The sequence below is a fragment of the Necator americanus genome, chromosome IV (assembly GCF_031761385.1).
Source record: "Necator americanus strain Aroian chromosome IV, whole genome shotgun sequence".
Classification (NCBI taxonomy): Eukaryota; Metazoa; Nematoda; class Chromadorea; order Rhabditida; family Ancylostomatidae; genus Necator; species Necator americanus.
This window is the reverse complement of record NC_087374.1, coordinates 32,891,211-32,915,925: the sequence shown is the minus strand read 5'-3', so window position 1 is coordinate 32,915,925 and position 24,715 is coordinate 32,891,211. Positions and strand designations below refer to the sequence as shown.

The 24,715-nt window shown below is 39.7% G+C and overlaps 4 protein-coding genes across 5 annotated transcripts; 2 read left to right on the top strand and 2 right to left on the bottom strand.

The window, feature by feature from the left end:
* Positions 1-2,569: 2,569 nt before the first annotated feature.
* RB195_003507 (uncharacterized protein) lies at positions 2,570-10,028 on the top strand (the record flags this gene model as incomplete). 2 transcript variants are annotated; one of them, XM_064201187.1, is made up of 10 exons in its annotated part: positions 2,570-2,589; positions 3,014-3,121; positions 3,345-3,403; positions 3,733-3,803; positions 4,651-4,720; positions 4,783-4,838; positions 7,864-7,959; positions 9,572-9,671; positions 9,732-9,787; positions 9,864-10,028. In XM_064201187.1, 10 exons carry the CDS (start codon positions 2,570-2,572, stop codon positions 10,026-10,028), a joined length of 801 nt encoding a protein of 266 aa, XP_064057068.1. The 2 variants fall into 2 exon arrangements, with proteins under 2 accessions (XP_064057068.1, XP_064057069.1); XM_064201188.1 differs by lacking the exons at positions 2,570-2,589; positions 3,014-3,121; positions 3,345-3,403; ... (2 more) ...; positions 4,783-4,838; positions 7,864-7,959 and having other exon boundaries at positions 9,605-9,671.
* A 1,349-nt stretch (positions 10,029-11,377) lies between these two features.
* RB195_003506 (uncharacterized protein) lies at positions 11,378-11,914 on the bottom strand (the record flags this gene model as incomplete). The annotated part of the gene is made up of 1 exon (XM_064201186.1): positions 11,378-11,914. The coding sequence occupies one exon, from the start codon at positions 11,912-11,914 to the stop codon at positions 11,378-11,380; it is 537 nt and encodes a 178-aa protein (XP_064057067.1).
* A 216-nt stretch (positions 11,915-12,130) lies between these two features.
* RB195_003505 (uncharacterized protein) lies at positions 12,131-13,937 on the bottom strand (the record flags this gene model as incomplete). Its single annotated transcript, XM_064201185.1, has 2 exons — positions 12,131-13,718; positions 13,780-13,937. 2 exons carry the CDS (start codon positions 13,935-13,937, stop codon positions 12,131-12,133), a joined length of 1,746 nt encoding a protein of 581 aa, XP_064057066.1.
* A 2,019-nt stretch (positions 13,938-15,956) lies between these two features.
* On the top strand, positions 15,957-22,994 carry RB195_003504 (uncharacterized protein; the record flags this gene model as incomplete). The annotated part of the gene is made up of 5 exons (XM_013449258.2): positions 15,957-16,110; positions 17,584-17,654; positions 19,522-19,591; positions 22,668-22,723; positions 22,830-22,994. The coding sequence occupies 5 exons, from the start codon at positions 15,957-15,959 to the stop codon at positions 22,992-22,994; spliced, it is 516 nt and encodes a 171-aa protein (XP_013304712.2).
* Between the last annotated feature and the right edge of the window lie 1,721 nt (positions 22,995-24,715).

Genomic DNA, 24,715 nt, shown 5'->3' with positions numbered 1-24,715 from the left:
GGTAAAAGAAGATAGTGAGAATTTTTGCGACAAACAAAAACACGCCCAGCACTATGAGGAAACTTATTTTTGGTTCGTCTGCATCTAACACATCAATGACCCCACCGCTTTCGTACTTACTTTTTTTTTTACAACTTTTGCTTTTTGCTTTTTTAAACTTTTTTTTACAGCTTTTTGTGACTTAGCAGAGCCATTTATTTGCTGATTTCTGTTTATGTCTGAGACGAATGCGTGAACCAGCAATGAATCGGTAAGAAGTAAGGCCCAGTTAGTACAGAATTCAACAGAAGGGAAAGAAGGTGGTTCCTCATTTAAGTTCCAAGAGCAGATTTACAAAATTTCACATACAAAAAGTCGACAAATTGAAGTGGACATCGGAATGGAAATCCACGGAGTCATCCCAATCACCTCAGAGTCTCAATTACTTTTTTATAGCTTCTGAAGAAAGTAGCACTAAACAGCTTACTATTGTTCCACCCACGGGTACTGTACATTTGAAAAGTAGTTAAAGGCATCACCCCACGCATCTGAGGTGGTGCAGATTTCAGGTGGAGTATTCGTATACGGGATAGTAGATTATGGAGAGGAGGGTGATTCTGTCCATTTCTTCCTAATTGCCGTAAAAAACGGCCCGGAAGATATGGCTTCAGGCGCACTGGCGCACAACTTTCTACAGGGAGTTTGAATGGTGCGCGCCAGCCTCGTGCAGCGCCGCATCTTCTGGGCCGTTTTTTACGGCAATTAGGAAGAAATGGACGGAATCACCACCCTCTCCATAGTTTCCCATCCCGTGTACGATGACTCCACCTGAAATCTGCACCACCTCAGATTCGTGAGGTGATGCCTTTAAGTTGAACCAGCAGAAATCTCCACATACAAAATTGTCTCTTAAAGAATACAAGGTGTGAGACATTTTTTTTAGACAAAAGGTAGATTATACCTGAAAAAAAAACGAAAAAGAGAAACACCTGAGAACAAGACCTTGAAATTAAATTCGAGATGAAAGAAGAACCTTATTTTTGGCGGAAATTTCCATTTTCCAAATGGTTTTTTTTATAAACATCTACGTCCCCTCAGTGTAATACTACAGAGTCAAGCGTGTAGTTAGGAAAAAACCCTTCTGAAAACGATCCCCTCGTTCCATTCTTTCTAAAACATGTAGCATCTCATATAGTAATCGAAAACGTGTATCGTAGGTACAATTAAAGAAACAAATTGAAAAAAATTGAAATGAGATAATGTTAAATAATGAATATAAATAAAATAGAACTATAATGAATATTAGCATGTAGCGCTCTAAGTAAAATAGAAGTTTCGTTAAAAAAAAATAATAATAGTCACTATTTTCTACTTCCAACACAACATCTAACTCATTGTCGGTAATTACTGACAATGAATAGTTCGATACCGGCCGGAATATTGATTTTTGTAAAACATAAAAAAATATTGTGAAGAACATTTCACCCGGAATTTTTCTGAAATTGTTCTAAAAGCATTGTTTACCGTATACAATTGTTACTTAGATGTCATTTTAGCGATTAGTGTAGGGTCTGATTGGAAATCATTGTTGAGCTGGTTTGCTAGGTTGAAGTAAACATAAATAAAGAAATGGAAAAGAAACGGATAAGTATAAATGTGTCGGTTTTTGTAAAAAAAACATTTGCGCTATAAAATTGTTGAAGTATCTTTTTCAGGGACTCTTTGGTACTTTTTGAAAGCTAGTTGAGAAAAAAATTGATAATTTTAGCAAATGTTTCAACTTTTTCTCAACTTTTAAGAGAATAAAACTCATCTTCAAGAAAGCCAAAATAAATCCTGTTTGCGTAAAATTCTCTTTTCTTACGTATTCTGAACCGACTTGGTTATAATAGGGTATGACCTGAATTATTGGATTTTGTTCGAAGTTATTCAGATTTTGACGCGTACCCGAAAATCTAAAATTTCACATTTTTTCTTTTTCTTATCTGCAAATTTTGATTTCCATGAGTGTTCTGGATCTCTCCAAATCTAGTTGGAAAAAATGCGAAATTTCCTAAAGTCTAAATTTTAAACTAGGTTTCAAAACAAACAACAAAAAAAAAACAAAAGAAAATTTCAAAAGAAGGGCAAGTCAAAAACACCAGACTTTGCTCAAACATAGGGAAAATCTGTCTCTACAACCGTGCAAAAGTGCATGGTACTGTACTGTACTGTACTGCAAAAGACTGTTATATATGAAAATTGTATTTACGTTGCGCGTCGTCATTCAGAAACTTGTGAAGAATACTTTGCACTAATTTTCCCAATATTTCCAGCTGTAGATGTCTTTTTTTTGCTCGGTAACAGCATGGAGATTGTTTTCTTATGTGACAGTAGGAAACTTCATCATTGGCTCCGACTTGAGAGCAGTGATTTGTCTCCGTGACCTACCTGAATACAGATATATCGTATATATAGTTGAATCTTGGTTGACAATGGTGAGAGAACGAAGCGAGTGGAAATGATACAGGGACGTCCATTGAAGAAGGACCATCTAGGTATCTAAGTTCTAGATATCTAAGTAAGTATTCTTACCATCCACAAGGACACCATGATATATGATCAACTAAGGTGAACTCATTCAAAGAAGTCACTCAACGTTTTTTCTCTCTATCCTTGTTCTGGACCGCTGCGGCGCAGTCGCTAAGATATTTAGCTGTGGCTGCACGATCGATCAATTATTCGAAAGCAGCCTAGTGCTAACAAAGCCTTTCATTTCCCCCGGGGGGGGGGGGGATGAATTTTTACGATACTTGTCTGGATGGATAAGAACACTGGTTTGAATCACCGACTACCCTACATAAGTCATTGTAAAGCTGCACACGAGTTTATGAACATCAACCATTCTGATTCGAAGACGTCAGCACATTACAGGAGAAACTGGTCAACTCCTTAGACTTCATTCTCATCCTTTGTTTAATGGAAGAGCCTTGCGCGATGTTCACATTGACTACAATAAGGAACCATCTATCACCAACTATTATGATGTTTTCAGACCACTAAACACGACACGACAGTTGACCGTTCCACAACGCCTGCCGCCCGAATATAAGGCCAGTCTGATAATGTCACTTCCAGTGAACTGCTATGAGTTCTTGCGCAGGTGAGCTGTACTCTAATACTAGGATATTTTTGCCCGTAGATTTTGATTCCCTATTTTTTAATGTGAACATTTCTTTACTCCATGTATATGTGTATGCAAAGAAAGGAATTATGCTACATTTACTTTGTTTACAATTATAACACTAGTCTTTTTATTTTGGCGAAAACCTTAGCCAGGGATAGAGTACTAATGAACATTTTCGATTTTAAATAAGACGTTTTAGTTGCGGAAGGATAGGTAGGAATTTGACAGATCAAACGGTGATTAATCCAAATCATGAAGGTAACCGATGAATAACAATTACATACCTTGATTTCTCATAAGTGAATTCATCGGAAAAGTATGTAACAATTTTGCAGAGGCAAGAAAAAGAAACTAAACAAAGGAGGCCACATAATAATGATCCGCATTGTTCAGCAGATAGACTTCCTTATTTAGATCACCTTATTCATTAAATCTAATGATTATCATATAAACCAAGAATGGACCTCACATTAGAAACTCTGCTGATAATTCAAGAAAAAACGAAAAATAAAGAAAGTACTGTATCTCCAAACAAATTATCTCTCAGCTCTCATTCATTCTGTCATATAGTGGGAATTCTTTTACAGAAGCTAAGTCAATTCTGAAGCCGATTTTTGATCGGTTCACCAAAGCATTCGATGAGGAGGATTTTGAGCAGGTGAGGAGTTGTTTGATTTACAATCCGCGCAACGTTCTTCGGTCACGAATGCATTTGAGAAAAATAAACTTGGTATTTAATCCGCATCTCGTTGCATTATACTTGCAAAGGACCCTGCTTACGCCAAAAAAAACACTAGAAGCCAATCGCGTGTACGGGAAAAAAAATTAAATGGGAACTAATGATCTGGCGCAATTATACCAAATTGAGCAGTCAATTATAACAACTTATATGATTTTCTCATGTATTACAAAAAGGTGCTCAAAGAAAAAGCTCAGCACAACTCAAGGACATCATAACATCGAAGATCTGTGTCTAGGAGAAACCTGGACTCTTTGACAATAATCAAATTCATCATTTTTTCAAGAAGCGGCCGCACTACACATTTCATTTGAAATATCAGAAATCCGCTATTCAAACTAAACAAGACCGCCAAATTAATTTTTTGTTTGTTTTTTGCGCATTTTACTGCATTTCTACTACAATGAAAACAATGCGATGAAAACTTGCCCACGGGAAATTAGAAAACACCCTCGTGCAATTATTGACATATTTGCAGTGTATTTGAATGAGTTAACGAATTATTCTTGCTACGGAGACAATCGAAGCCTGCCAGCTGAGCTTTTTACACATGCTGAGTTTCTGGATCCTGAATTCTCACAGTTTCTGGATCCATACATTACCACCATATACCAAGAAGGATATACCAAGAAACTTTCAGACTTATCCGATTTTCTAGGATAACCTAGGGGCTTCAACCATGATTTGATCGCTGAGTGAGACGTGGAATCCCCGCTTGCTCGCATTGCGGTACCATGAAAATCGAGACTCGTGCATGCTCTTCTAGGTAACTTCATACTACGCTCCAAATGCCGTTCTCGTTCAAATCGGGAAAAAAGGAGTTTATGGAAGAGAAGGTATGGCTGTCATGACGCAACTGTATGAATCCTAAATATTTACGATTCACTTACTATTTCAGCAATCAAAGAGGCCACTGTGGAATACAGTAAACGTATGGGAAGAACTAAAACGAAGGTATTTGCTATTTGCTGCTATTTGCTTTTGCATTATTTGCTTCATTTTCCAAGGCAAATTCTGGATAACCTCTGGCAACAGTAGCAGATTCTTCTTGGTTTACAGATCTCTGGAGAATGCTATCAAATGACTGGCGACTACATAATCATCACCGCTGACTATGAAGCCACCACAGAAAAAATGGGAGTGGTCAAAGGGAAATTCACACAAATTTGGCGGAAATCAAATAACACATATTTGATCTTGCATGATGAATTCACTATGTGAAGCGTTTTGATTACATTAAACATGGCATGTCTTGTATGAGAAAAAAATATAAGGTCCCATTTGAGATTTGTATGATTGGCTTTTATTTTAAGAATTGCATGTCTTTCTATCATTGTGTGCAACCCAATAAACGTACTTCTAACATACTGTGGTACTCAATGCTTGGAAAAGAGAAGGACGAGAAAAACGGCTGAAAAATAAGGGAGAAAATAAAGAAAAAATAAAAGCTACGTTAAAAAGTTTAAAAAACTACTATTTACTAGGTAAAGTAATAAAAAAACCGATGTAATGAGGACTAAGATGAAATTAATCGAGATGAAGAGTTGTACTATGTAAAAGCGTCCTCAGATTGTATATTATATTACATTACTATTACATATTATTTATATATTATTGCTGTTATTATTATTCAGATATTGTAACCAGAAGGCCTCCGGTACTATTGTTGAGTAGTGGTGCCTCCTAGCCGTTTATCGTAAAATTTATATTGAGCAAGTTTTTTTTCTCTCGATTAATATTAATAATTCATGGAAAAGTGGCAGTTGTCCATATTCTTATATCCAAAGACCGGCCTTAGGCATCGTAGTTGAAGGCCACGCCCACTCAATGTTGATATGGCATCTTCTGAAGGTGAGTTTTTACGTCAGATATATAAATTAGCACATTTCCTTTTCAACTTGGCAGACTTCTGTCTAAGTTATTTTTTTCTCTTTTTTTTGAACCCACCATCCCTATTAAGCAGCAATGATTAATGTGCTAGGCTGATAGAAAAATGCTTCACAATTATTATCGTTGTTTTGGTTTTTTCCTTATTTTCGTGGGAAACACATGTAATGTTCTGGCTTTCTTCGACCGAAAACAAGCGCTTGGTATTCTCTACGATGCTGAAATCGAAATGATTGATTACGATTACGGTCATAATTGTCAGACATCTGGAACACATTGGTCAACATTGTGTACAATACCAAACTATTTCGACAGCATCCTATTAGTTACGAAAGAAATTTCTGGAATGTTTTGTGTTAATGAACGAGTGTGATTCCACGTGTTTTCCAGTATCAAATCCACGAACAATGCCGAACCATCCTCACACTTGCAAAAAAATTAGCGCTATTGAATCGGGATCTATACGTGGGGGACAATCTGGACGCAGCCAATTCACGGAGTCTTATCTTTTTAAGGGAATTTTGATCGTTTGAAGTGTTCCAATGAAAGCATGAGACAATAATTTTGTAACAAAAACATCATCTATTCGAAAGGTGCTACAGTTGTGTCCTGACACCTATTTTCGTATTCGCACCTACATTTCAGTATTGACTTCTAACTTCACTATTTTATCAAGTGTTACAGTAGTATTCTACACAAACTCAAGCATACAACAATAATCACTATTACGTATAAATATTGAAAATATTCGATTTTTAATGAATCTCTCATATTAAGATGTCGTATTGATTTTTAAGCCGTTGAGCCGTAGACGACCTTTGTTAACAGATTTTATTTGATTGATTTATTGGCATCTTCCGAGCCTATTAAAGAGGCTATTAAAATCATAATCCACGTGATTAATTCTCTCCAAAACTAAGCAGAAAAACCCTGCACCTAGTGTTTTGGACCACCTAAAGCAGCAACTATAATAAATGTTCACCTTGGACTAGAGAAGTGACCGCTAACTGATCGATGAACGATTTTCGAGCCAACGTTTTAGATTCGTGCGCCACGATTTGAACACTGATTTCAAAATTGACTACTTTCTTTTTTATGCTGTAAAGGATAAACGATCAATCCGCTTGGGATGCGCCACCGCGTTCACTTCAATTCAGAATCGTTTGAGGTGAACGAACGCGTAACTGGCCTATACAATGACTTATGGGGGCTAGCCGATGTGTCAGGTCAGTTTTTTTCTCCTCCCAGACAAGTCTGGTACAAATTTGTCCACCCGGAGGGATGAAAGGCTTGCTGAGCACTAGTGCGGATTCGAACCTCTGACCGATCGTGCAGGAAGCGGAACTTGTTACCGACTGCGCTATACCCACCATCTTATATGTTAGTATACGGGCTCCTAAGGGTAACCATTCCTGTAACATATTCTTTCCATTAAAATCCACTTTGATGCAAATATGTAGTGGTCGGGCCGTTTCACCAAAACATTCGTCGCCATAGCATGTGCAAGAAATCAGGAAGATTAGACTCCGAATTGAATCACACGAACTTCTGGCTTTAAGGAAGGTGATCTACCTAAACGTTAACCAATAAAATTAGTCGAAAAAAGCTCGCTATAGCAGCTCATCAAAAATCAATATGATATAATCAATTGTTAACTTTGGAGTGAAATATCCAACAAGTTTCCCCACAATTCCTCTTTGCCTTGATGCAGTTTTATTCTCCAAAGATTTCCGCTCAACTACATCTGAATTGTGCTAATTTTACACCATAGTGCAGTCGATGGACGTCTGAGACAAATCTATGGTTCCATTATTTGCGAAATTCACTGGAAATAGAATGATCTGGAAGGGAACAGCGCTCACTACGCTGTTCCCTTCAAAGATCAAATGTATTTTAGTTCTTTAGAATTTTCTAATAAGAACACTAGTTGTGTATATTACTAATAGTAATAAAGAAATCTATTATCCCAAGAAAAAATTCTTATCTTTACGATGGGAATTGTTGAAGATTTTTAATTTCAGGCCTGAGCTATCACATTTGCTATCAAAAGCCATTTGTTTACGTTTACCTATACAGTGTTGTTTATTTTGAGGATGCACTAAGCGCTGTTGTTTCAGAAGCGAAGGCCATCCTCAAGCCAATTTACGATGAGTACAACAGGATCCTGGATAACGGGGAATGTGAGAAGGTTAGTCTATGTGATCTCTACAGCTTATGCAGAAATGATCAGCTCGTTATCGTTCATCGTAAGATAGCACTATTTCTTTTTCAAAAAAGATGCAAATAAAAGCAGAGCACGTGGAAACGTAACGGAAGAAAACAAAATTGAAATTTACATATATATATATACATATATATATATATATATATATATATATACATATATATATAATAAATGTAAATAGAAAATATATAATATAAATATACAAAATAAAAGAATTATAATAATGATAAGAATAACAATTAATGATAAATAATAAATAAATATAAATATAAAAAAATATAAATGTGTAATTTGTAAAATTTGGGAGAAGGGCGAACATTGCCCCAGTGTAAATGAACGCTGATTGAGACGTCCGCTTTCCCACTAATTTGATCAAGCCCTTTCTCTTTTTTTCTTATTTCTTTTTTTTTTTGAAGTTTTTGAACCGCCCCAGAAAGAACGCTTTGGCGAATTTTGGCGAGAGACAGAACAGAACCAGTTTCCGCCGCTTTCTTGGACGCATGCCAAGGGGATGCATTTTGAGACAAAATATTGATAATAATTATTGATAATTCTGTTCTCACCCAAATTTCGTTTATTTGTAATTATTTAACTTCGTTTCTCTTCAGCACAAAACAACAATAATTCCACTTAAACTTCACTATTGTGAATATTCATCATTTGTGGCTCTCTAAAATTTTATTAGCCGCGATTTGATGAGAGCCGAACGGAATGGTGAAGATCTCAACTTGCTATCCAGTACAGCATTCAATCGAATCCGACAAAATACAATTCCTGCTTTTTCTTACCCTATTAAGTGAAAAATATGATTTTTAACGTTATGGCTGCGATTTAAAATTTGGAGTTATTGCGTGTAGCAAAAAAAACTAGTTTACTTACTCACACGGCTAGGTGGCTGTTATAGAATTTTTCCAGAGAACTACCAAGAGAGGAGCAGAATCTGGGTTGTGAAAAATCAGCGAACGAAATTCGAAGTAAAATCAAACTGAAAAAAACCAACCTGGAAAAAAATACACCAGTAGATATTACGTAGAGATAAGAGGAAAACTTTTAAACCTCGCCACAAATGTATAAAAATTTCCAAATATTTCAAAGTCACCCTCGTCTAATTCACCTCAGACGTTCGTCCCTGTTCCTTCTTCTCCGTCTAACATTGATACGAGTAATTATCTATAACTAGTGTAATAAAACACGTGAAAGTCGACAAAACAACCTCCCTAATAAATCAATTTCTTTTCTTCTGGAAGGATCAATGAAGAAAAAAGAACAAAAAACAAGCTTAGGATCCTCTTGAGAGTTGAGATCGACCTTCATGAAAGGGATTTCATTGAGAGATTTTTTTTTCAATTACTAAATATTATTGGTAGGAAGAAGAGTCCGAACAAAAAATCAACTCTTTCTGGAAAACCAACGACGAGACCCAGTCGACCACAGAATAAGAGTTTCAGTGTTCTGTTGGGAATCCACTTTTTTTCATCCTCCTCAATAGAATCCTCCAATAGTTCGATAAAAACCACTTAAAGATGTTCTCAAGTTTTTCCTTGATTTTTCCTTGTTCCACTCACCTAATCTTGAGGGAATTTCTGACCTTGCGGAACACATTCAGGCAATGAAGTACTACGATCCTGACTGTGTGTTGATACTCACCGGAAAAAGATGTCTCTATGGAAGGGAAGGTTAGATTCTCAAAGATGCTGATGCTCAAAGTTTATAAACTCTGACTCAACATTTTTCAGCAATCAAGGAAGAACTTCTGGTATTGCACAAAATCATGGGAAAAACAATGACAACGGTATGAATGGCTTAATTATTTTGCAGTGGTTTATCAATTAGGATTTCTCCACAACCGTGATCTGTTTTTTTTGTAGATCTCCAATGAAAACTACCAAATGAGTAACGACTACATTATTCTTCGAGCTGAGTATGAAACTAGTGCCAAGAAATTTGGAATTTTTAAAGGAAAATTCACTCAAATTTGGCGAAAATCCAACGACGGTTATTCAATCATTTATGACCTGTTTGATCATTTATGATTTGTTTGTTTAACTACACTTTTTCGATAATAAAGCATACAATTGTAACAAGATTTAAGTGACTATTTTTCGCCGAGGTCTGTAGGAAGAATAATAAATGGTTGATTCTCAACGTTGTACTTCAAATCTGATGAATTTAAAAGAAGGTAGATGAACATAGCATCCTTGGCATTCTTCCAAGAAAATTTGAAGAAAAAACAAGGGGTTTCAAGTAATATTATATAACTTGTAGGGAAGCGGTCGACACGATTGCCATGCTTTTCCCGATGTCCTTCAAAGAGAACCCTAATTATTTACTTATTTATTTATTTGTTTATTTATTTATTTATTTATTTGTTTATTTATTTATTTGTTTATTTACTTATCTACTACACCCAATGACGTGCCAAAACCCCACTAAAAATGTGAGAATATTACAACACTACGGCATACAATTTGAGTTCTTCTTTCTTTGCGAGGAGATTGGCCACAGAAAGGAATCCTGAACCAGAAAAGGGCAGATTTGAGGCAATACTGATAATTGCAGTGCTTGATTGGGTATTTTTCATCAGAATCTTGGAGAAAAAATCCTTAGCTGCTGATAATACTCCAACTCAGTAGGAAATTTTACGGAAAAAAGGCGTTTGTGAGAGAAGAACGTTTCTCGCTTAGTCGATTAGTGTTAGTGTTTCTATGAGCTTAGTCCGTGTGTGTATGTGTGTGTGTCTGTGTGTGTCTGTGTGTGTGTGTCTATGTGTGTGTGTCTGTGTGTGTGTGTCTGTGTCTGTGTGTCTGTGTCTGTGTGTCACGAAATTCGAAAAAGGGGGTGTCTACGGGCACACCCAGCGTCGGATTGGTGCGCTGGGCTCAGATAGCTATGAAATGGATCGCGACGGATCCCGCGGTGTCGGATTGGCGCGCCGGCGCCAGATACCCATAGAAGGGGTGCGACCGGTCCACCGGCGCCAGATACCTATAGAAGGGGGTGCGACGGGTCCAATGGCGTCAGATTGATGCGAGGGCGCCAGATTGCTATAATATGGGGTGCGACGGATCCACCGGCGTCGGTTCACCCGGTCATTGGTGCGCAATAACTTATTGCGCATGACGCAAAACATAAATGGTTGCAGCCGTCTCATAGCCGTGACCACTGGGCGCTTTGCTCTTCACCTTTATGACTCCTCCGCGTGCCTATTTCCTTCTTCGTTCGCCTCAAGTTGGTAGCATGCCTCTGTCAGAAGGTGGAAACACGCATGCAAACGGCTGCTTAAATAGTAGCAAGATGTTTATGTGATCTGACATGGAACGTTATCTTTATCGGTAGGAAACTGGTAATTGATGACTTACTTGACTCAATCGGCGGGCTGATGTCATCGCCTGACGCGATTACTCGCATCTTCGCCGAGGTGTGCCGTCCTTGAACACAGCTCTGCCCAACCTTCTCGATCTTCTGCAAGAGCTTGCACAGAATCAATCCATTCGTTGCTATTCCATGTTCTGCGAAACCTTACGTCTCGCCTGAACTGCCTATCCATGCCAAGTGTCCTCAGGTCCTCTTTTACCATATTAGTCCAGAACTTCCTTTTTCGGCCAGGTGGCTTCTTCCAGCTCGAACCCGACGAACTCTTCAGAACTCGTTGGACAAGGCGATCTGCCGGTCTCCTTAATATATGACCAAAGAAGCGAAGACGAATTACCTTAGCCACTTTTGATGGCGGTGCAAGATGTTGATGTTTTCCACGTGTCATCCGCCGGTATACCACATCAACCTCTGCGTAAAGATCTTCATTGTGACATACCCTAGGCCAAAAGTAGCCAAGTAGCCGTCTAATCAGCTTTCGTTCCGTGCAGTCAAGCCTCTCCATAACCGTTGATGGTGCTGCCCAAGTCTCCGATCCGTACATCATGATGGGGCGAATTGCGGATAGGTAAACTCACAGCTTGACTTTGTTGGTGATGGGGGTCGACCACAGGCAATTCGTTAAGGAGTTAAATGCAGAAGTGGCCTTAGCGCATCTTTGCTGAACATCTCTCTCGTAGCTGCTATTGTTCTTCAGCGTACAACCTAGGTAACAGAACTCATCGACGAGTTCTATCGGTTAGCCGTCGACCCTGATTCCTGTTCATGGTCTCGAAGAGATCCACATCTGCTTGCATTTATCAGGGCGTAGGCGTAGTCCGTAGGCTGCAGCCAGCTTCGATACAAGGTTGACAACATGTTGAAGTTTCGTACTGCTTTCCGCGAATATAACGACATCGTCGGCGTAATCGAGGTCAGTCAAGGGGCACCCTGATGGTGCTAAGGCAATGTCGGCAGGACACTGGTCGACTATTCTTCGCATAATGTCGCCGATTGCGAAATTGAACAGGAAAGGTCCTGCCACTGCCCCTTGTCTTACTCCAGTTACCACTTCAAACGGCGTTGTACATCCGGCTCGTGTTCGAACTGCAGCAGTTGTTCGTTGATTCATGTCATCAAGCAAGCGAACGAACTTTCCTGGTACTCCATCGGCGGGGAGGGCGTTGAGAAGACGGCCTCGGTGAAGAGAGTCAAACGCGGCTTCAAAGTAAAGAAACGGTAGTTGCATTGGCTTCGAATACCGCTGCCAGATTTCGATCACTCTCTTGACGATGAACACCTGGTCAATCGTAGATCGGCCAGGACGAAAGCCAGCTTGTTTGTCGCTCGTTGTTTCTTCGCGATGTTTAATGAGTCGGTCCAGGATAATGTGCTCCAATACCTTGTACATATTGTACATAACACGCAGCAAAGAGATTCCTCGATAATTCCTGGGGTCCGTGACGGATAACTTCTTGTGGAGGGGAATTATGATAGCGTGTCTCCACGAATCAGGTATCCTTTCGTCTATCCATATCAAACAAATGATCTTTGTCATCTCACGAATCCCAGACGGAGGAAAATATTTTAGCATTTCTGCGCCAATCCCGTCGGCTCCGCCAGATTTTCCATTCTTCATTTTTTGAATACAGACCAGGACCTCCGACTCGGTCGGTGGCTCCTCGTTAACCGCATATGTCGGTCTATGAACGTGTTCGAGTTCAGGAGCTGACGGTGGTAACCGGTTCAGCAAGGGCTTGAAGTGTTCCTTCCAAATTGGAAAGGTTGCTTCACAGACAGCTACCGCATTGGCAGTGTTGAGGACAGGGGAACATCTTTTCATTTTGCCGCTATACTGTTTTAGTAGAGCATAGGCTTTCCGCGGGTTCCTGTCCTCCCACGCCTTCTCAAACTCCATCGCTCTTGACGTCCACTCGTTATCGCGGTCTTGTTGCAGTTGACGACGCAGCTTCCTTCTAAGACGCTTTTCCTGGTTGAAGTCACCAGCACTGCGCGCGGCACATACAGAATTGTACGTGGATCTTGTCTCCGCAGATGCAAAGGCAAACTTCTTTCGCGGCAATAGAGCCCGGAGCGTTTCATTTACAGCATCCTGGATGCGCTTTGTGAAGGAAAGCGCATCGCTAAGCTTCATTCTGGTCCGTACTGCAACATGAATAGGCACACGTTGGCGGAATTTTGTTCTGCATTCATCATCTTCCTTCCAGAACTGCCATTTCGGTTTTCGGCTGAGGAGGAACTCCTCGGTTTCTCTTGTGGAATCGCATTTTGAAGCTGTGGTGAACTGGACGGTGGTCAGAGTCGAAAGCGACGTCCCAAACAGCTCTAGATTTTCGGATATCTGACTGACGCTTAAGAGTCCTCATGTTTCGCTTGCGCTGCTCTTCATGCGTTAAAAGGGTTGACCCCTACCACGTGAGCTGATGGCGTCGATGATTCCTCTTAAACGTAGAAGCAATGATGAGGCCCGTCTGTTCGCACAAGTCGACCAGACGGTCACCGTTGTCCGACGTAAGCGGCGCTGCATAGTACCATTTTCCTAGCACATCGGATTGCTGTTCGAGTCCCATCTTCGCATTTGCGTCGATTCCGACAATGACCACCTGCTCCTTGGTATTTTAGACATCAACGCATTGAGTTCATCATAGAAGGCGTCCTTACTGTTGTCCTCAGCGGTTCCCGTAGGTGCGTGAGCACTTACGATCCAGAGTTTGCGTCCTCCGCGATCCCGCAGTCGTGGTAAGACGCATCTAGACGATGTTGAGCCAAATTCCTCCACCAGGTTCTTGTAATCGTTCCTCACAATTATCGCGCAGCCACCTACTTTGTTCTCATCAGCACAGCCGCAGTATATGGTGTAATTTTCGATGCTGATGCCGGGCCGATCTCTCGTGAGTGTTTCCTGCAGTGCAGCAAAAGGCACACAGAGATATCACAGAAGTCTGGATAGAGCGGCTTGTTGGAGTTCACTCGATAGTGTTCGGCAGTTCAGCGTGACGAAACGAATGGTTGTTGCCAAAGATTCCATGTTCCCTTCAGGCAATTGACCTTTCAGGTTATGGGCTTTGGCGGTGTGCTGGACGACAGCATCTTTTTGCAATGTATGGGAAGCTTTCGCCATATAACAGTGCAGGTTATATAGCTCGTGCGTACACTCGAACGCCTGATTGCGTTTAGTTAAAGCAGGGCCACCACGTGCAGGTAGCAATCAGACTCGTATACGCGGCCCCGGTAATTGATAATACATAAATACAATATAACAAGGTATTGTATCGTTCGTATATCCCTTTTATATTAACAAAAAAATTGACCTCATTCTGAAATTTGGCCAGAGAAGCTAAAAAATAATGAAAGGAGTGATATTTATATTTTTTGACAAAAAAAAAAACTTTTTGAAGAAAAATATTTTGGGAACTGTTATCGTAGTATTATACAAGGCAGCACTTCCCCGCCTATCCGCGAGTTCGAAGCGAATAACTCAAACATTGGTAGAAGAACTAACAGATTCTCTGATAAGGGACTTTTCCCCGTGTTCCAGGGAGAAGGAATTTCGAAAAGGTGCAACGCAAATAGATCTGTAAGCTCTACACATTGAAAAAAAAAATCGGGAATAAAGTCCTCGCAAATTTCGTTAATTAGATTGAAGCGCAAAGAGGAGGCAAAATCTCGTGATTCTCATTTCCCACGTGAAATGTCAACGTTGTCAATTTTTCCTGCCTTTTCTCACCTAAATTCTCTTCATGAGTATGAAAAAGGAATAACTTCTGAGTAGACTTTTTGTTTTGCCATTCTCCGCTGTACTATAAGAATACTCAGACAAATAAAATCGATTTTCTCTATTCTTTAAAAAAATTTTCTACTCAATTTCATTGTTCTTGCAGTGAACGGTTTCATATTTCTACTCTTAAAATTCCATGCGAGCACAGTCCTAAGGAAATTAAAATCCTTTTAAATTTTAGTGAATTTTAAAAAAGAACACGTCAAGTATGCACGAAAAAATCTATGTTGTGATAAAATTTCAGCGAGCGTAGGAGATGTAATTTGCATCTAACGGCCATTTTCAAACTAGTATCCCTTGATAGCAGCAGTGTGGAACCTCAACCTCCGGTATTTCTTTTTTCTTCTTCTTCTCTTTAAAGAATTTCCGCACAGAAAATGAATAACTTTGAAATTTGAAGCAAAACGTCAAATCCTTCATGAAGATCTTCAAAAAGACAATCATAATACCAAAGCTACAAAATTCTCACACGTCTCATTACCCCGTAAAAGAAAACTGATTTTTTTGCTCAAAATCAGAAGACGAATCATGAAAACAAATAATGACCACTAGGTCTTAGTTGCCATTTTTTTTTTTTAAAAAGAATTTAGCAGTCCTTTCCGTACCCTATTAACTTCTGCGGAATTTATACTTATTTCATTTTTGATACCTTTAGTACATGTATATACTTTTTCGGTAGTTTTCCTGGCAGTAAATAATGCGAAAAAAAAAACTAGCAATAGTAAGTGCCTTTCATGTGGTGTTCTTTCATTCACACACCGTCAATTCCGCAAAAAAAAAAACGCAACGCAAAAAAAATTGTGTAGGTGTAATGTCCGCTCGATACGGTCCTAGTCGATTGATTGTTGGTTATTCATGCGCGTGTACAGTGAATAACAATGATTTATGGGGAGACCACAACAGCGCAATGATTCATGGGAAGACCACAACGGCTCATCATAATATTGTCATGTGTTCCGAAGAAGGTTGGTCATTCAATAATTCTTTTTTTCTGCTATGTATGTAAAGAAAAGATATCCATGTGTCCTGCTATGCATTGCCGTATTTCTTGTTTAGCATAATCACTCAAATGTTCTCGTTATAACCTTGACTCTACAGTATTTACAGTCCCTATATCAATGTGTAAACGAAGCCATAAAATCCTTAGATTCTTTAAAATGGATTTTTGCTTTAAAGGCAGCATACCACGAGTCTGGGATGGATTCCAGGTGGAGTATCCGTATACGGGGTCGTAGACTATGGAGACGGAGGTGGTTCCGCTCATCTCTCCCTGAATCACTGCAATCAGCCGACCCCTGAATGCTGTTTTGTACGATGTCTTTTATTGCAGCGCGCCAAGGATGGCACACGTAGCTCCCTTACTGCATATCGAGGCAGTCCGAATTGATATTCGACGAATCGCAGGGCGGAGGCGGCGGAAGGGGTGGAGCGTAGCAATAGGTGGCGTCGTAGAAACAGCATTCTGGAAGTGGCTGTTTGCAGCAATGCAGGGAGAGATGAACGGAACTACCCCCGCTTCCAAAATCTACGACCCCGTATACGGATATTCCACCTGAAATCCGCACCCCCTCAGATTCGTGATATGCTGCCTTTAATGTGCATGATTTTCTGCAAATATGAATAACCTACAAAAAAAAAGTTTGAAAATCTTTAAGCCTATGTAGTGACAAAACCATTGAGAGGGAAATGTTAAGATTGTGGTCATTTCGAGAAAAAAAAACAGTCGTTGTGAGCTTTAAAATGGGATTTTGAGAGAAAAAGGTACCTTATCCGTATTTTTAACTAATTCCAATGATATAATAGCGCTAAAACGACCTGAAAGCTTGATGCAACCAGAAAAAAACTACCTTACTCGTTATTTGAAGTTGTGAACAGCTGCGCTTAAAGTGGAAGAGTGGGACCTTAACCATCTCTGTAGTCCTATAAGGGCTAGCGAAGGTCCCTCTCGAGCGCAACCGCTTACGTAATCGCACCAAACTTAAAGGCATCATCCCACGAATCTGAGGTCATACGGATTTCTGGTGGAGTATTCGTATACGGGATCGTAGATTAAGGAGAGGGGTGTGATTCCGTCCATTTCTTCCTAATTGCCGTAAAAATTGCCCCGGAAGATGCTGCGCGTGCACAACGCTGCCGCGCTCCAATCGAACACCTTGCAGAAGATAGCGCGCCGGAACTCCAGAAGCCGTATCTTCTGAGCCGTCTTACGGCAATTAGGAAGAAATGGAGGGAATCACCCTCCTCTCCTTAATCTACGATCCCATATACCAATAATTCACCTGAAATGCGCACCACCTCAGATTCGCGGGGTGGTGCCTTTAAGTTTGGTGCGATTACGTAAGCGGTTGCGCTCTATCGCATATGTTTTGCGTCAAGAGTCAGGGAATCTACATAAGAGTAGGGCTTGAAGAGATTTTCCACGCTATCACTCGTTTCAGAAGCGAAATCCATCATAAAACCGATTTTCGAGAAATACTGCACAGCCGTTGATAATCAGCAATGGGATGAGGTAAGTGTGCGCTGTTTTTTTTTCTCCATTTCTAAACCCAACAAATGCCCAATTCGTTCTTATCAAGTTCATTATCCATAAAAAAAAACATAAACAAGAAAAGACATAAACATTGATTTGCAATCGCTAGATGCGTCCCATCGTTGACAGGTAGTAATTCAGAAAAAAAGTGTACATTGTGAAATCTAAATTGGTCTAATCATCGCTGAAAGGGGATCAAAATCGAAAATTTGTTGTTCTTGGTGAAAAAATACTTTTGTCATTAAATGTGGTAGGCATTTGTTTGGAAAGCCATAAACATTTCTGCTTCAGCATCCTACAACATCCTACATCCTCTCTAATTGCTGCCGGATGCAGCAATTAGAGGTACTCATAAGTAATCAATTATTTCAGTGGCAACAAAAAAAATAACGAATTTACTCACATCCAATTTTATCCTTACTAATCTAATGTAATCTACGTCGTTATTCAGGACTTTTTGTCATCTTGATAGTAGGGTTTCAATCCCTTGTTCATATTGCTTCATGTTTGTTTTCTTTGAAGAAAAATATGGTTTTAGATGAGCTCTCATCTAATCGATATTTTTAAATTTCTCGTTTCTTAGAATACGTCCCATCGATTGGAACAAATAAATATTATTCTGCCATGTCCGGAGGATATGGGGAATGTGGAAGAACCTCCCACTTTAGCAGCTTTATTTTTTCCTGGGTTGATCTTGCAGCATGCAAGATCATGCCTGGCATGATCGTGCCGCAAAATAATCTCTCTTCTGTTGACCACAGCCGTTGAACCTTCCCAATATTTCTTTTATTTTGTTATTTCTTGAAGATTTCTGTGGACTATTGACCAAATAGCCTGAAGAGTGTTTACCATTTCCTGAATATTTAGTTTGAAATCAGTTTCAATCAGTGATTTTAAAGCGCAATTATCAAACTCAACAAGGTCTCCACTTCGATCGATAACAGACATGACAAAATCATCGATGGAAAATTTTCTAGGCCAGCGTTGGGACTTATTGACTTTCAATACTCCTAAACACGACAAATTTTGCTTATTGTAGCCGTCACATAGACCGGGGATCGAAAATGAGATAGCGTGCAATGTAAAGGTTCGGCAGTTGTTTCATCGACCGCCATTTTACAACGGTTTAATAAAACGTCTTATTTGTCACAAAAGTCAAGGACACAAGTTTTAAATTGTATTCTCGTACGTCTTCTTGGATTCATACCTTGAACTAGACTGAAACAAATACTCCACATTAGTAATAATGGATCACTTATGGCTATCCCTAACATAATTGCTCACATCGATTTACCACTCCGACAATTTTCAGCAATCACACTAACTTATTTTTAACCCATCCAGACCCAATGGCTCAATGATTTGTTCTTCACTCTGGAATATTTCCAAGAAGAAGAATGTCATTACTTTTTTACACTACCATAATGTTGTCGGTGCTGAACATGTTCAGCCGAGCTAAGGCGACGCTTCTACGGCGCATAATGGATTGGGTGAAGGGAGGAAGGGGAAGAGGAGGAGGAGGAAGAGAAAGGAGGAGGAGGGGGAGGGCGAAATACTGCTAATAAACGCTATAAAGCGTCTGATGCCCTTCCTCTCGACGCGTCGGGTTAACCCGATTAAGAACATTTGACGTCGACGCCACATCACAGAGTAGCCTCCACAAGATTTTTCTCAAATAAGCGATAATTGATCCAAATTGGTCCTTTTTTTAAATTCCAAAGAAAAATTTTGGGCCTCAATGAACGAAATCAAAATGGAAACTAGTAACGAGTCTAATTAGTGGGTATTACTATCAAAATGGTTTTATTATTGCAACAACAGCTGTCTTTACAACTAAGAACTTCAGATAGCCCAATTCTACGACTTGAACACCGTTGTCGTCCAGACAGGAAAGAAATGCATCTATGGAAGAGAAGGTGACTAGTATCAATGATTGTTGCTTTCACGTCAGCAGTGATAATTTAGTGGTTCAGTAGTTTCCAATAACTTAATGGTCAAGGATGGCGTATCACAAAATTGACGATCTTGAGATTTCTGTGGGCAAGTATAGAGTTTGAGGTATGGATTATATAGTATGAGCGTGACCCCATTCAATCCACCTCCTGAAAAACCGGCATAAGAAAACCAGCATCTGTTCCTACAAGGTACGTTAGAATACGCCATCCTTATACACGCTCCGTTCCCCTCGGCAACCTATCCATTAGAATCATCCAAATAGGGTGTGAGGAGGCCTTATTGATTTTCGACAGCTAGCTCTTGAATGCTTGGGATTGCTTATAATTAATTAGGAATTGATGTAGGAGGATCAACGAATCGAATTTCTTAATAAAATTGTAAGTCAGATTTTTACTAAAATGCCGTTGCATTTGTCGAAATTCAACGCACTATTTCCTCAATCGATTACGGAAAGTGAGAGTAGAAGACAACTGCATGATAGAGTCGCTTAATGTGACCTCACTCTACACGAATGTGAAAAACAGTGAGGCACTACATGTTCTATCTGAGATGATAGATTTACACGGTAACAACATGGAAAAATATGGTCTTAATAAATCTCGCATAATAACACTTATCAAGGAATGCTTGAATTGTAATATCTTAAGGTGGTCAGGGAATTATTTCGCACAATTGAGAGTGCTGGTGATGGGTCAACGATTAGCACCAGTACTGGGGATCTGCTTCATGAGAAGAATTGAAGAACCTGTGCTGACGCGTAGACAAATAACGTATTGCAGACATATTGACGACTGTTGCATCACAACATCACACACAGTCCGAAATGAACGGGTGTTTCCTAGTGCTTAATCAACAATCGCAGTACATAAAACTCACACGAAAAACCCGAAAAGGAGGCTGGCTCCCTTTCCTCAACCCACAAATAAGTACTTAAAATGGCATTCTTAAAGTAAAGTGGTATCACAAAGAAAGTAGCAAAAACATCTTATTGCGTGCCAAATGCGCACACCCCACTGCAGTAGAACGGGCAGCAATTCGTAATATATTCAAAACCGCCAGTGAATTATGCACTGACAACCAAGAACGACATGAATCACGAAGACTAGCATTGAGAATCGTATGTGCTAATGGCTATACAGTACATCCGCACTGTAAATAGTAATGCTCCGCACGAAAACAAATTTTCTCTTTGTCCTGCATTTATTTTTTTTTTTTTGCATTTATTTCTTTATGAGCACAATTACAAGATGACCTGATCCTAGTAAACATCCCCAATGCGAACATCAAAAGCTAGCTTGTTAGGAACAGATTATACGATAGATACTCATATTTGAGCGATGTGTTATTTGCCCTTACGGAAAAACAGGTGACTGCGCACAAATGGGTTTAATACATGAGATTGAGTGCTGCAATGCAAATTACATAGGGACTTACACCGGTAGGAACCTTGGAGTGAGGGTCGGTGAACATATGGCAGGAAAATGGCGTAACAGTTTGATAATACCACTTGGAAGGGATAAATATGAGGCCTACAATGGGAACGATTATGACGAGAAACGCGCTATACTGTCTCACGAAACAGAAATATCGGCAAGGAGTCGTTTTGGATTCTTGAGAGAAACCTTTCAATGAATAATAGGAGTGAATGTTTGTCGATAACGAATGAGTTCTTGCTACTTGCACTGCTCTGTGACCTATAACTGACTGATATTGCGTATATAGATCAAATCACTTATATCTTCGTTAATGATCCACACACAGCAGTATTCATTCGCTGGTACACTGAGCAAGTAACAAGTGCGTGCAATCAGCCACCGCATATGCGGTGGAACACTACGTAAAGCTATTTCAACGTATATTGTTTCCGTTTTCACTACTTTTAACAATTATTGAAACACTGACCTAAGGTGGGGTGACACTTGAGGAAAATAAACGTAGGGTTGTTCCGATCAACCTCTATTTACGCCTTGAAGACGGCGAGAAAGCCGAAAATTCAGGAAAATGAAGAGTTCGATCCAAAAACCTCGCGCGCACCCTATTAACAAATATAGACAGAAGTATGCCGAGGTTTCAAAAAAGAGACCGTTCGAATTATTAGAAAAATCTACATGGTGAGTATCGTGATACGCCCTTTTTTCCCCCCCCCCCAAAACGTTACCTTCCTCCTCCCCCAACAAAAAAAGAGAGGGGGGGAAATTTTTTTTTTTTTTTTTTCTCTGTGTCTTTGGGGGGGGGGGGGCGCATCCCAAACGGATTGATTAACGCCAGGAACTTTATCTTTTATCTTTATCTTCGAGTACCAGATAGAGGAATCAGAGGGAGCTTCTGTTGCTTCGGACGATTCCCAATGGCCTAAGCAAACATAGGCGCCGTCGACCATTCCTTCTTACATCGCTCACATATTCGGCTGAAATATCCTCGAGTCAAAACGATGAAAAACTCAGTGCAGTTGCGTAAGTGACTGCACTCGAAGGGCCTCAGTGGAGTTACCGGTTGATATCGAGGTGGGACCATCGAGAACTGTAGCGATGTGCGGTACTAGCAAAGAAACGACTATAGCCGCATTTGGGCTCCATTCAGTTCTTCCATCACGAACGTATAGGAGATTCTAAAGTCGTTTCCATAGTTTTTTTTTTTCTTCCTGAAACAAGCCGCAATAAATTTCACACGGCAATAGAGGTTGGTGGTTTTGCTTCTCTCTCACCCTCTCTCATTTAGCGCTGTTTTTTAAACAATAGAAACCTATTTATATCTCTCTACGATGAAAGCACTTGCTACCATTCAAGATACCGTCGATCGTCACTGAATAGTAAAAAAATTGTTGGGAATTCAAGTGGAACTTCTAGTTCTCATTATCCCAAACCAATTGTGGTTTTCTTTTCCACACTTAGCTCGTTTTTCCTCGGGGTACGCACGCACAACATTGATAATACAACAATGAAGATGCTTCCGTTAAAGTTGAAAAGAAACATATTATGATTCAAATTCGGGAATATCATGTACGTAAAAAAAACTGTTTTTTTTTTGTCATTTCAGCAGTCAAAAAGGAGTTTCTGGAGTTCGAAATGCTTATGGGAAAAACAACGATTGAGGTATGAAGCTTTTTTCAAACAGAACTAGTGAGAAATTGTGCAACTGCACAGACGGCACACACGTCGACTTCCCTGGTTACTTGTTCCAATTTATTTCCATATTCAGGTTTCCGGAGAAACATACAAAATGACACCTGGGTTCATTTTCCTCAACGCCGACTATGAGACCAACACAGAAAAGATGGGGGTGGTACGAGGGAATTTGCTGCAGATATGGAAAAAGTCGGACAACACCTACGTCATTTATCACGAGGAATTCAGTGTGGAATGATAACTGAATCATTGCCAAAACAACGATCTTATGAAAAATCCTTCGTTTTTCTTTTCAGGGTAAAATCTGGTAGATATTCGTTCCCTCATACTTCTAGATTTTTATACAATGTATTAATGACGTGACTGTAACGCAAAAAAAACCTGTTACTAGTATTCATTGTCTAGCAGCCTTGCATATTCTTATTGTTTTTGTAGCAATAATCCATGCTACGAAGGATAAGGGATAAAGTGCACGGCATGAATCGATCCAAGTGGTGATGCGAGTACGCGTTCAACTTAAATTAAAAATCATCATGACGACTTAAATTAAAAATCATTATGACGTTTATGAACGCGTACGCACACTTTATGGAGGCGACCCGATGTGTCAAGTCAGTGTTTTTATTCTCCCGAGCATGTTTGGTACCAATCCAACGACCCCAGAGGGATGATAGGCCTGGTTGGCACTAGAGCTATTTCGAACCATTGGCCAGTCGATCGTACAGTAACACTCGGACTTCTTAGCAAGTACGATACACCCACCTCATTCATGTTATGAATCACTCATGTTATGAATTGTTAATGCTGCCACACCCTTCCAAACTATGTTAAGAAATCTACAACAGTGCAGATGTGATCCGTGTTCGACTGGGAAATTCCTGATGCAATGGAAGAAGTGAATGTGACCAAGCATGGAAAAAGAATACGTGGCGCCCAATTTTAGGATGTGGGCATTTATGGAACAATACCGCCTCTAATAAATCTCTTATAAACAAGGAAGCACACAGTTGTTTCGTGCTCACGGACACTGTACTTAGTATCATCTTATTCTTTCAACTTATTGTAGGGTGACAAGTCGAAAATGCCACTGCTTAGTTAGTAAATTTATCATTCGATTCGACTCTCATTCCTCAAAGATGTAACGATTTTAATCTGAACCCTTCAATCAAACTTTTGGTGAGATAAGCAGTGTGATTAGAAAGGTCTCCACTATAATTTTGAGATTACCAGAAAGACACAGTAGCTGTTATAAAAATATATTTCTTTCCACTTCAAAAAAACACATCTGAGATACACGACAAAATAAAATGCTCGTCCAAACTACCGCATTTTGCGGTTTACCTGGAAATACAAAACGCCCTTACGAATTCAGACAATCACTCCCCCTTCAAGAACAATACAGAACTCTCCTAAAAGGCGTTCCGTATCATAATTTCTATGAACAAATCTATACAATAAATAACAACAGTACAGGACAGTCTAGACTAGCCGGGGAAAAAAATGAATCTCACAGATAGACAACAGCAGGCGAGATCGCTTACTGGAAACAGATGAAAGGATATCATGTACGATACGAAAAAATTAACACATCGCGTGACCGAAGGTAAAGCTGATCTGCAATTTGTTTGGTTTCGAATGAAGAAGAAAAACTGCAGAGAGAAAACGAACAAGTGCACGAGATAGGCATCAATCAAAATTCAACCGGCTCGAAACTCGAATGAATGTTCCTGATCATTGAGATTATCGACGATCGCTCGTAATGAGCTCTAAACTTGCAAGCAACCAGCAAAATGAAGAAAATGTTGACATTGCCAAAGGTCACGTAATAATGATTTCACGTAGAAATGACTATCTCATCAAATACCACTGAAGTGTGACAAAACGGAATTAAATTTGGATTCTGCGAGAACACTAGCGTATCTTATGTGAAATATTTTGAAGGACAAATCCAGGAGAAAA